At 43.8% G+C, this 13,294-nt stretch overlaps 1 protein-coding gene across 10 annotated transcripts in view; it reads left to right on the top strand.

Moving 5' to 3' along the window:
• Window positions 1–13,294, top strand: part of DIP2A (disco interacting protein 2 homolog A) — a 117,693-nt gene that overhangs the window by 35,642 nt on the left and 68,757 nt on the right. For 9 of the 10 annotated variants that reach the window (XM_053902920.1, XM_053902916.1, XM_053902918.1 and 6 more), the window contains 3 exons: window positions 2,679–2,798; window positions 10,075–10,194; window positions 11,527–11,757. In XM_053902920.1, coding sequence (XP_053758895.1) covers window positions 2,679–2,798; window positions 10,075–10,194; window positions 11,527–11,757 — 471 coding nt within the window. The remainder of the gene's footprint in view (window positions 1–2,678; window positions 2,799–10,074; window positions 10,195–11,526; window positions 11,758–13,294) is intronic. The other variant, XM_053902921.1, reaches the window with a different exon arrangement.

Below are 13,294 nucleotides of genomic sequence, written 5' to 3'. Positions count from 1 at the left end.
AGTTAGTAAGAGTTTTTGGTCTGATAGAAGACAGATGTGCAAGAATCAATAGCTTTTATCTGGCAATATTTTAATGAAAAAATTTACATTTGTAATGGCAATAAACTGTCAAATGCTTATTAATACATTTAGCAAGAAAGCCACAGAACCTATATTAGGATCGTAAAATCCATTTGAAAGAAATAGCCAAGACCCTAAAATATGAAGAAAGATACTAATTTCCTAAATAGAAAAAGTTAGTATCCTAAAATGTCAGTTTGCAAACTAATCTGTGAACGTTATGTAGTCCAGTCTGAATACCGCTGGCTGATTGTTAACATTTCCAAACCTGGGATTGGAAATAATAACCCATTTGAAGGAGAAAAGTTCTGAGAGTAGGTAATACATCGTTGAAAAAGAACCCTAGTGAGAAAGGACCGGCCTTCAGGGTGGTAAACGGACTGTGTGCACATACAGTCACTGCAAGAGGGTGTTGGGTGTTTGGGGCAGAAGAGCCAGTGAGCGGAAGGGTGGGCGGTCTGGAAGTGCTGCAGGGAGCGCGGGGAGGAGGCTGCACCTTACGGTGGGGACCGGCCCTGTAAGGGGCTGGGTTCTTCCTCTCCACCATCAGCCAACAGGAACTTGAGAAGGATAAAATCTCTAAGTATGTTTGTGATTATAAAATACTATAACATTCAGGAGAATATTTGAGTGACTTCTGAATGGTGTTTATAAGATAGGAGACCTGGAAGTTAGAAAGGAAAAGAAAGTGGGTATGTTTGGTTCCCTAGAAATGAAAATATTTCAGAATGGCTGAGCTGCCACCAGCTGCTCTCAGGGCCCCTGCTCTCAGGTGTGTGCACAGGCCAGGGTCGTGTCCCCAGCAGAGCAGGGCCTCCTGCAGGTTTTCTTCGAGAACTTGTTAGCTGGATGAAATGAATAGAAATTCAAGGAAGAGGAATTGTGGATGGGCAGTAAACATTAAATTATGTTCACCCCACTAACAGGTGTGGAAGTGCAAATTAAAGCAAACCATTTTCCTCCTATGAGATTGGCAAAATTCTAAAAAAACATTTTTAGCACCCAGGGCTGAAAAGGATGTGAGGAAATAGCACTTTCGTGCATTGCTTATGGGCATGTATATTGCTGTAACTTTTTTAGAAAATTATTTCTTGGTACCTGTAAAAATTAAAAATGTACTGCTTTTTCGTGTGATCATTTCACATTGGGCTTGTATCTTTGTGGAATAAATGAATCTATCTCAAAGAATAAAACACCCATATTTTGGAATGCAAGCATAAGGATGTCCATATGCATGTATATGACTTTGCGACATGCCTGTTTGTAATCCATAATGCACAAGGCTCTGTGTATTCTCCATTACGAACTTGAGAGTAATTTTATCGTCACAAGAACAAAATGCCAGTCACAGTGCTGACCAGTATTATCCTACGTGTGTATGTGTTTGTATATGCTCAGATTTTGAAGAGCTTAAACACTGACTTCCAGAAGGAGTCGTCCCATCGTCTAGCTCTGTGTAACTAGCCACTCCAAAATGTAGCACCTGAGCAGCAGTGGTGACGTCTATTCTGCCCACACATCTACAGTTTGGCCTGGTGGTGGTGCTGAGTCCCAAGCCACCATGTTCCCTGCTGTCCTTGCGCGTGTCCTCGTGGTGTGTTGTCTCAGCAAATCTCCAGGTCACGCAGAGTTGCTCTGCCACACTGTGTCCAGCCGTGGGTTGGAGGCAGGGACAAATGGCTTCTTTTCAGGAGGTGATAAGGGTTGGAGGAGTCCACAGGGCTGGAATGCCTGCTGGCTATTTTTATGAGACGTCTTGAGCTAGAGAATAAATCTAAACTTACTACTTTGATGAAGCATGACAGAAGGCTTTGCTTTGTGCTGTTCTCAAATATCAGCCAATTAGAGCTCAAACAACACCATGGATTCTGTTTCATGACCTTGTGTACTTGGGCCCCGTCCCTTTACTCCCCATACTGTGTCCTCAGGACCTGTGTGGTCAGGGGCTGTGGACCTGGCAGCAGTGTAGCACGTCGCCCAGGTGTTGGGTTTGGAGACAGCGAGCAGGCGTCACAGGCTGAGGTCGTCAGTGCCTGAGGTTTCTGTACCTCGTGCTCCCTGACACTCACTATTACGTGCACCCCTCACTTCTCCACTGTCCCACGTTTCTGCCTGTGTCCAAGGGCGACTGGTGATGCCCCAGTGACTGCTTAGTGGGATGTTTCTTACTGAGTTGGTTGACATCATGGATAGTGCCAGGAAAAGTGACACACAGGCCTTTGCAGATTCAGGAAATGTTTATGATGCAGAAACATTCTTTTAAAGGACCTTCCCAAGAGAATCTGCCCTAAGTGGCTGCGTGTGTTGTGCTGATGGTCTCGGGGATGATGTGTGATGGTCACCCTTTTTGGGGATGGTGGACAGTGAGGCAGGGAAGGCTGGGCACTTTTGGGAGAGAGAGCCAGAAGTGGACATTCATGGTTCTGTCCCTGACCTCCAGATACAGGGCTTCTGGACTTCAGGGGCCACCACAGGGTGCATGTGCTCAGATTGTTGTTTCTGGTAAGGTGCATGCTATGTAGTGACATAGGAGACATATGTGCTGTTTTAAATGGAATTTTCCATCACCAGAGAAGCAAATTGTTTACACAAGATATTCCTACAAAATTGTGTTGCAGGAGTAGATCCATCCCTACAAGCCGAGAATAGGATCCCAGGTCCCTCACAAACCACAGCTGCAGCGCCCAAACAGCAGAAGCCACGGCCTACCAACTCACGGGACGAGCGCTTCCGGTCAGGTAGGGACCGGAGGGGACAGGCGTCAACGAGTGGACCGGCTTTCAGTCCTTTGTTCTTTGCTGTAAATGTTCTTTGCTCTGCTGAAGAAATTATTTTCACTTGAATGATGATTCACCACATCATGATATTTTTCAAGAGAAAAATTAACCTTCACACAACCACAGTATCTCTTTAAATTTTTTTTTTAATGTTTATTTTTGACAGAGAGAGAGAGAGAGAGAGAGAGAGAGAATGAGGGGGAGGGGCAGAGAGAGAGGGAGACACAGATCCCAAGCAGGATCTCACAGACCACGAGATCATGACCTGAGCCGAAGTCTGACGCCCAACAGACTGAGCTACCCAGGCGCCCCCAGCCGCAGTATCTCTTAATGTAACCTGCAAGATAGGTGCCCTAAAATCTCTGGAGAAATGTCCTCCCCGCTCCCCCCCGCCCCGATTAGTATAATTTCTTTAAACGTTTTGGTCCATTTTTCTACCTCGAGCTTGGGGCTGGTCGGTATTAGTAATTTTTGTACATTAGGGAGCGGCTTTTACTGTAGGTGTTTTTAATTTTTTTTTTCTTTTTCTAATTTTGGAGATTTTCTTCTAACTAGATTTCTGCCACTCTGTCAGTATTTTTATGAATATTTAAATTTGTCTATGATATTTTATTTGAATTATCAGATCACTCATTGAAAAAATGAATGTTTTCAGTTGTAGGTTACATGTCGGTAAGTTTTGGGCACTTTGCTTCACCTGTTTACACCCATTGTGTGATTGTATATTTCCTTTCCATTTAAGCTCTTTTGGTAAGCCTTTTTATTTTTTTATTTTTTAATAAAACTTTCAACAGAGATAAAGAAATCGCCCCCGTTTTAAGAATATCTAAGAAAAATATTAAGATTTTAAATATTATGTTGGGGCACCTGGGTGGCTCAGTCAGTTAAGCGTCTGACTTCAGCTCAGGTCGTGATCTCACGGTTTGTGAGTTCGAGCCCCATGTCGGGCTCTGTGTTGACAGCTCAGAGCCTGGAGCTTGCTTCGGTTTCTGGATCTCCCTCTCTCTCTGCCCCTCCCCTGTTCATGCTCTGTCTCTCTCTGTCTCAAAAATAAATAAACATTTAAAAAAATTATAAAAAAATATTATGTTAACATGGGAGTGTGATGAAGTGACTTGAGAAATTTTTGATAAATTTCTTACTAATTTAATGTACATTTAAAAAACTTTGTCACACTGTTAATATTTTCTGATAATATAAACAATACATGTGATATGCAATATAATAATCAGGTTTAAGGAAAAAGTAAAATCACTTGGACTCTGAATCCTGAGACAACCAGTCAGCATCTCACTGAGCACCATTGCCTTCAGCCCTGAGTGCACACACTTGCACACACATGCACTCACAAATACACACACACAGATACTCACGCACACACAGGCACCTGTATGCAGATACTTGCACACACATGCAGATACACGCACACAGATCGTCACATGTGCATGCAGGTGCCTGCACACAGATACTTGCATGCACATGTAGATACACATATGTACATACAGATACTTGCGCACGCATGCAGATACATGCACATACATGCGGATACTCACAGATGTTTGCACACACGCACAGATACCTGCTTGTGCAGATACTCACGCACAGATACTTGTACACACATGCAGATACCCACATGTGCACACAGATACTTGCACGTGCACTCACATACCAGCATGAAGATACTTGCAGGTGCACACAGATAAGTGTATGCAGATACTCGCACATGCATGCAGATAGTCACACGCACATGCAGATACTTGCACGTGCATGTGGATAGTGACATGCACATGCAGGCACCTGCACGCAGATATCTGCACATGCACACAGATATTCACATGCAGATACTTGCACACATACTTGCATATGCACACAGATACTTGCACATGCGTGCAGATACTTGCACATGCACACAGATACCTGCATGTACACCCTACAGATACTCACACGCAAATAGATACCCACACATGCATGCAGATACTCGCACACAGATACCTGCATGTGTATACAGATACTTGCACAGGCATGCATGCGCTCCGTGAATCGGGTTGCAGTAAAGGCCCCCTTCCTTTCCCTGTCTTCCTTATTTCCCTGCTCCCCCATCCTCTGCTCCCTGTTTCCATGTGACTGATGTTAATAAACTGTATATTCTAGTTCTAATTCCAGTTCTAATTCTTTATTTTCTGAATATAAGACCTTTATCATTGCTAATATTTTATCCAAGGCTTTGTCTTGTCTTTGCATTCTCTTCAAGTGGCTTTTGAAGAACAGAAGTTTTTAATCTTTAAAAAATTTCCCATTTTCTTTTTTTTCTGAGTTTTATTTATTTATTTAATTTATTTATTGTTTAATTTACAACCAAATTAGTGAGCATATAGTGCATCAAAGATTTCAGGAGTAGATTCCTTAGTGCCCCTTACCCATTTAGCCCATCCTCCCTCCCACAAGCCCTCCAGCAACCCTCAGTTTGTTCTCCATATTTATGAGTCTCTTCTGTTTTCTCCCCCTCCCTGTTTTTATACTATTTTTGCTTCCCTTCCCTTACATTCATCTGTTTAGTATCTTAAATGCCTCATATGAGTGAAGTCATGTGATATTTGTCTTTCTCTGACTGACTCATTTCACTTAGCATAGTACCCTCCAGTTCCATCCACATAGTTGCAAATGGTCCCCCTCCCTGTTTTTCTATTATTTTTCTCTTCCCTTATGTTCATCTGTTTTGTCTCTTAAAGACCTCATATGAGTGAAGTCGTATGATTTTTGTCTTTCTCTGACTGACTCATTTCACTTAGCATAGTACCCTCCGGTTCCACCCACATAGTTGCAAATGGCAAGATTTTATTTTGACTGCCGAGTAATACTCCATTGTGTGTGTGTGTGTGTGTGTGTGTGTGTGTGTGTGTGTGTGTGTGTGTATTCTTTATCCGTTCATCCATCGATGGACATCTGGGCTCTTTCCATTCTTTGGCTATTGTTGATAGTGCTGCTATAAACATTGGGGTGCATGTGTCCCTTCAAAACAGCATACCTGTATCCCTTGGATAAATACCCAGTAGTGCAATTGCTGGGTCGTAGGGTAGTTGTATTTTTAATTTTTTGAGGAACCTCCATACTGTTTTCCAGAGTGGCCGCACCAGTTTACATTCCCACCAGCAGTGCAAACATCCTCGCCAACATCTCTTGTTGCTAGAGTTAATGGTAGCCATTCTGACAGGTGTGATGTGGTATCTCATTGTGGTTTTGACTTGTATTTCTCTGATGATGAGTGATGTGGAGCATTTTTTCATGTGTCTGTTAGCCCTCTGGATGTCTTCTTCGGAAAAGTGTCTATTCATGTCTTTTGCCCATTTCTTCACTGGATTATTCATTTCCTGAGTGTTGAGTTTGATAAGTTCTTAACAGATTTTCGAAACTAAACTTTTAACTGATATGTCATTTGCAAATATCTTCTCCCATTCTTTCGGTTGCCTTTTAGTTTTGGTGATTGTTTCCTTTGCTGTGCAGAGGCCTTTTATTTTGATGAGGTCCCAGTAGTTCATTTTAGGTTTTAATTTTTTTTTTTTTTTAAGATTTTAAGTAATCTCTGTGCCCAACATAGGGCTTGAACCCACAACCCTGAGATCCAGTGTCGCACACTACACTGCCTGAGCTAGCTGGATGTTTCCAGAAGTTTTTAATTTTAATGAAATACAACTTATCAGCTTTTTTTTTTAATGGATAGGGCTTTTGTTTTTGTATCTAAGAAATCTTTGCCTCACCCAAGGTCACAAAGATTGTCACCTCTGTTTTCTTCTAGAAGTTTTCTACTTTTATGTTTTAATATTTTAGTTAATTTTAGTATTAGTTCAAGGTATGGATCACAGCTCATTTTTTCTGCATATGCACATCTGGTTGCTCCCACCATTTGTCAAGAAGACACTGCCTTTGTTCCCCTGTCCAGAAGCAGCTGCACGTTCACGTGTGATCCTGTTTCTGGACTCTCTTCTGTTCTGTTGATGTAGTCGTCTACTTTTATGGCAAAACCCTGCTCTCGATGATTATAGCTTAATAGTAATTGTTGAAATCAATAGTGTTCTTCCTCCAAGTTTTGTTCCTTATTGTTGTTCCTTTGTCTGTACTGTGACTTCTTTTCCTCTGGCCCTTTTAAGATTTTTCTGTTGCTGGTTTTGAGTGATTTGATTATGCGGTGGCTCGGCTTATGTAGTTTTATGTTTCTTGGGGTTTGTTGAGCTTCTTAGATTATTAGGCTTAGACCCCTGTTGTGCCGATATTGTGTAGATTTTTAGTTCTGTGTTGTTTTATCTGTGCTTGTGATTGTGTTTGTTTCTAAGACTACAATAGAGTTTAAAGTGCGCGCTCATAGTCACTGCCATATCTGTTGCAGGGACTCCTGGATTTGTCTCTCTCAAGCACCTTTTTATGTCTGGGAATATTTTTATTAGACTTATGTTTAAATGATAGCCTGGGCGTCTCAGTTGGTTGAGTGTCTGACTTTGGCTCAGGTCATGATCTCACGGTCTGTGAGTTCGAGCCCCGCGTCGGGCTCTATGCTCACAGCTCAGAGCCTGGAGCCTGCTTCTAATTCTGTGTCTCCCTCTCTCTCTCTGCTCCTCCCCCGCTCGCACTTTGTCTCTCTCTCTCTCTCTTTCTCATAAATAAGTAAACATTAACAAAAATAAAAAAAAAATAAATGATAATTTGGCTAAGTATAAAATTGTAGGCTCAACACATTTTTCTTCAATACCATGTTGCCTTCTTGTACCCAGTGGTCACTGTTGAGTAATATGAGTCTATCTCTTGATCCTTCTAAGATGATTTACTCTTTTTCCCCGGAAACTTACAGAATTGTCTTGTCTTTGATGTTTGTAAATTTTTTTTAATTTTTAATTTTTGTTTAGAGAGAGTGCAAGTGAGTGAGCGAGGTAGGGGCAGAGAGAGAGACACGGGGGTGAGAATTTCAAGCAGGCTCCACACCCCGTGCAGAGCTTGACATGGGGCTTGATCCCACAACCCTGGGATCATGATCTGGGCCGAAATCAAGAGTTAGATACTTAGCCAACTGAGCCACCGAGGCACCTCTGATGTTTAAATTTTATTTTAATACATGTAGGTGCAAATTTTTTATCTTTCCTGATTAGCACCCTATGGGCCATTTCACTGTAAGATTTTTAAACATTTTAAAAATATTTTTTTGGAGAAAAATACAAACATGTACAAAAGTGTACTTTCTAGTGTAATAGCCCCCTGGACTCATTGTCAGAGGCACAGCCCCAGCCATGTTCAGTCTTGATTCATTTATCCACACCTCATCCACTTCCTCCCTTCCCGCATGATTTTGAAGCAAATCTCAGAGATTACGTTTATTTCTTTTAGATGTCATTATATTCTTGGTCTGTCTCTGGAAAGGATCGTGTCCTTGTGTCTCTTAAGATAAAAACCATTGTCACAAAATAACAATAATTCCTTAATATCAAATATCCAAATGTTCATATGGCTTTTTTAAATTTTTTATTTTTATATAAAAAATTTTTAAGTAAGCTCTATGCCCAATGTGGGGCCTGAACTCAACCCCAACATCAAGAGTCACACACTCCACCAACTGAGCCAGCCAGATGCCCATGGTTTTTTAGAAACTGTTTGAACCCAGGATCCGAATAAGATGTACATTTCACAAATGGTGGATAGTGTTTTCAGTCTTCCTTAACTTGTGTTTCCCCTCCCTCCAGTCTGTGGAAAAACTGCTGTGTGTCTGGCAGCTCCTATGTGGTGGAGTCCTCACCTCCGAGGCTCCCTGAGGGTCGGGTTAGATTTTCAGTTGTCCCTAAGACTTCAGAGATGGTGCTGTGTTCTCCCACCAGGAGGACAGCATGCCTGATTCTCTTCCCTGGGATGCTGGTGGCCATTGATACCCAGTTCCCAGATCCATGCAGTCATGAGGTCACAGCATGGGGAAACTGGTTCTGTCATCCTCCACCCAGAGGTTGGAGTACTTCCATAAAGAGAAACTCCACCTTGCTTGCTACATGGTACAGGAGAGCCAGGATAAATACCCAATTCTTTCCATTTATTTACTCCTCAGAATAATGAGTTGGGTCGCTGGCATCCTCCAGTGGCAGGTGATTAATTTTGCTTCCTCTTGAGGGGCACCTGGGTGGCTCAGTCGGTTGAGTGTCCAACTTCGGCTCGGGTCATGATCTCACGGTGTGTGAATTCAAGCGTCGCTTTGGGCTATGTGCTGACAGCTCAGAGCCTGGAGCCTGCTTCAGATTCTGTATCTCCCTTCCTCTCTCTCTGCTCCTCCCCTGCTTGCACTCTGTCTGCCTCTCTCTCTCTGTCTCTCTCTCTCAAAAATAAACATTTAAAAATTAAAAAAAAATTTTTTGGCTTCCTTTCTGGGTTTTTTGTTTTTGTTTTTTTAGTGTTGTATTTGGTATTGTGTATTCTAGCATTTATCCTTGTTGATGTTCAAAATGTTCCATCCTTAGCCATTGGGAACATCTTTAGATTGGCTCCATGGCCACCTGAGCTATTTGACCAAGTCCCCACCGGCTGTTGCAACAAGATGCTTCAGGCTCATCTGTGCATTTCCTGCCCCTGCCCTACACTCTGCCGTGTCTCAGCGTCCTTGAGGGAACATGGTATTTGAAGGCCACGTTCTGGGGGCAAGGGTTACTCATTGCTAATGGGCTGGCACTGTTTCTAGACATTTTTATTAGACACTCTGCAGCATTATCGTTAAAGACAAAATGCCACATTTCCATTCAGATTCACGACTGCAGAACTACCTCACTGCTTCTCTGTGTTTGGATCTTCTTCCTCATGAGTGTCTTGGTTCCCAGGGCCAATAGCCTCACAGTGTGATTGCAGAAGGAGTTGATATTTCTCATGTGTTGCTGCTTAGTAGCTAGCTCTAGAGGAACAGGCTAAACAGTCTAACTGCTTTGAAGTCCCTTGTAATAGTTGAGGCCAACAACTGGAGACGCGTTTAGGTTTGTTTCATTGTGTTTTTAATTAGGGCATTTCTTTTTTTATATAGTTTTGATTTATAACTACAAAAATATTTATGTGGGTCCAAATCTACAAATAAAGGAACATTTAAAGGAATCTAGGACTGATGTCATAGGCCAGGCTTATGTGTCTCTTTCACACTCAGTGGAAACAAATAAGAATATGAAGCTTAATTTTGTCACTTCATAAGCAATCTTGTAGAAAGTGTCTTTACTGCTCTTGTTTTACACAGATGTTCACACTGAAGCGGTGCAAGCAGCTTTGGCCAAATACAAGGAGAGGAAGATGCCTATGCCTTCAAAAAGACGTTCGGTTCTTGTCCACTCGTCGGTGGAGACGTACACACCTCCAGGTATTGATAGACCGTGTTGGGAATGGCTTCTGTAGCTGTGACACAGCCCTGGTGTCATCACCTTCCTTTCCCCTTGAGTTGGAGTATCCTCCTGACCTGTATGCAGTAAAGATTTGGAAAAACTGGAGATTAAAAACGTTTGCATGTGTGCAACATTCCTTACTGAAAATCTGTGGTCTACACAGTATGGCTTGTACCCAAATCGGTACTTGTTTTCTATAGGACTTTTGGGTGTATTTTAATTCTTTTACTAAGATGCTATTTGTGCCTTTAAGTAAAGAGGGGAACCTAAAATAAACACTTACTAGAATACTAAAGTTCCCTGATTTAAGAATTGTAAAATTATTTTCATCTTATTAATGATTATTTACTATATCATTACCAGGCCTTAAATGGGAGAGTATAGGACAATTCGGAGGATTTAAAACATTTCTTCTATTGTTGTTTTGTTGTCATTACCATTAGAAATGAAAACTTTCACCTGGAGTTTCTCTTCAGCAGCAGTGGCGCTAAACTGCACCAGGTGTGGGCAGTTGTGTGGCGCCTTCTGCCACCTCTGTTGTTATTTAAGTCGTGAAACTGGCAACATGAGTTTTTGGTTTGATGACATGGTGAAAACCAAACACACCAGAGATATAGGATAATTTAGTGGTTTTGGTAACACTTCCTTTCTACAGAAAAGAAAAAGTTCATATTGTTGAAAAAGAATTCTAGAAATAGCTGTCACATGTTTCTACCAAATATAATTATAGATAATAGCCAATTTTTAAAAACTTTTTAATAGTTGTGTAACCATAATAAAATGCACAGCTGAGGTGACCTGATAGAACCTTTATGAGCAGTTAGTTTTATTGAGTGAAGCAGGTGTGTTGGGGAAGGAATTCTTTCCAGAGCTCATTGTCGCTGCCCCTAAGAGGGTGCAGATGGACGGAGTGAGGCCCCATCACCACTGCACTGACCTGGGCCATGTGTGAAGGTTGTGTGGGGTGTTCACTCAGATGGGCACTCGACACTTGGGGTCTTCTTTGATATTTGGGACCCCCACCAAGGAATGAGCTGAAGCCACTCCCAGCGTGCGGTGCCCCCGGACAGTCCTCTGGGGGAAGCTGGGGTCGAGAAACCAGTTTCCCAGGTAGGGCTCCTTGGATCTTACAGTCGGGCAAACGAGGGCTGAGATGACCCCTTGGCCAGGCAGGGCATAGCGGTGCAGGTGCAGGGCATAGCGGAGCTTGCCACGTGCTGGCCTGGGAGACTCAGGTGCCAGTGTGGGGACTCCACCCCCCTCCCCGACTCATCCCTACATTATGCCTGTCGTCATTATTTTAACCACAGACACGTCGTCTGCCTCAGAAGATGAGGGCTCTTTACGGCGACCCGGGCGACTTACCTCCACTCCGCTCCAGAGCCATTCCAACGTCGAGCCCTGGCTCGACCGGGTCATTCAGGGCTCGTCCACCTCATCCTCTGCATCCTCCACCTCATCTCACCCGGGAGGGAGACCCGCCGCTGCTCCCGGTGCCTCCGCCGCCACGCTCACAGGCCCCGTGGCCCACGCCCACATAGGTCAGTAACGAGCTCCGCGGCCCCTCCAGGACAGGGGTGCCCCTGCGCCCATCAAGACCTACCTTCTCTTTTTCATCTGGAAATGTCTTTTTGGTAACAAAAGTAGCTCTTGATGCTTCTGTGGTTTGGTGATCCCAGACCCTGTGGTGCGTTGGCTTCCCCACAGGTCACAGAGGTGGCGGTGTTTCTTGACGTCGTGTCTCCACCTTTTGGCAGGTGTAGGGTGGATGGTCCTTATACTTGTTCCTGATAGCCACCCTTAGCCCGCTGCCACTACATCGTCTCTGCCTTTGCGCTTTGCCTTGTGTGCACAGCTGTGGAGCCGTCAGTTGCCTCTGGGGCAGGGGCCTGGGGCTGCAATCATGGTCTGGCCTTTCTTCCTCCACATACCAAGTTAGCCCCTCAACCTGAAAAGGGAGGTCAGGCAAAGCTAAATCATACAGATGTGTAGATCTTTTCTAAGTCATCCAAGTCTTTCAATTACATAAATCTTAGAAAGGAACAATTGCAGACCTTTCCTCATTTGAAACCCTGTTTTCTAGACAACATTAGCATGGTTGGTTGGATGTGAGCTGGCATGCGCAGCTCATACCTTAACAACAGTATATTCCTCACGTGGTGCCGTCAGTATTGTCGCAGTTAACTTCTCAACCCTTCTCAGCCCCCCTCTTTTCTAGATATGGAAGGAAGACAGAAAGGTTGTAACTTGCCTGGGCTCACACAGCTGGCCTAGCGGTGAAGCCAGGGCTGATAAAGTTTTCTTGATTCCTATTCATTTTCTTTGCTGTTAGCTGTTCTGCTAAAACTGGAATGGTGCAGCAGCCATGCACCCGTGATAGGCTGCTGTTTTCGGTGGGGTCCTGTAGGCTGAACAACCACCCCCCTCCCCTTCCAGCAGGTGTGGGCTCAGAGCCTGAGCTGCCTTGGTGTGAAGTCTTGGTCATTGGGCTGGGCTGGGAGTAAATTGGATGGCATCTCAGCATCATCTGTGGACACATCACCGACGCTCTTCACTTTTTATTTGTTGCATCAGTGCAGGAAACCTGCACATTTCTGTTGAGCTTGTGTCTTATAACCGTGACGTAGCCTTCCATGAGAACCCACGACACCTCATCTTGCTTCCGGCACACAGGGAGGCGGCTGCTGAGGTCACTGGGTGGCAGCAGCTGGGGCTCCAGAAAAGGCCCCTTTGGGAAACAGCCGGCCCCGGCTGTTCCTGCAGTTCTCCTAGACGCCCTGTGGAGGCCTAGTGCTCACTGCTCACCCTTCCTCAGGCAGGTTTTCAGGGGATAGCTTATAAAACAGCTTTCGCACGGATACGTTTTTTTCTCTGTCACAGTGCTTTGACTTATTGGAAATACACAGATATCTCCAATGTGAGGAAAACAGTAGTTTTTGAATGTTCTTTCATCTTATTCCTGCTACCTGATCTCTGTTCTCCGTGAGATGGTGTAGGAAGGTAAAACTGTATTAGCCATTGCCGAGCTGTTGGAAACCCTGCTTCCTGGTGGGTTGGAGATAAAAGCATATCTAGCGT

The sequence above is a fragment of the Panthera pardus genome, unplaced genomic scaffold, assembly GCF_024362965.1.
Source record: "Panthera pardus isolate Hobbes unplaced genomic scaffold, ASM2436296v1 HiC_scaffold_16, whole genome shotgun sequence".
NCBI classification, from domain to species: domain Eukaryota; kingdom Metazoa; phylum Chordata; class Mammalia; order Carnivora; family Felidae; genus Panthera; species Panthera pardus.
This window is presented reverse-complemented; position numbering and strand designations above follow the sequence as displayed.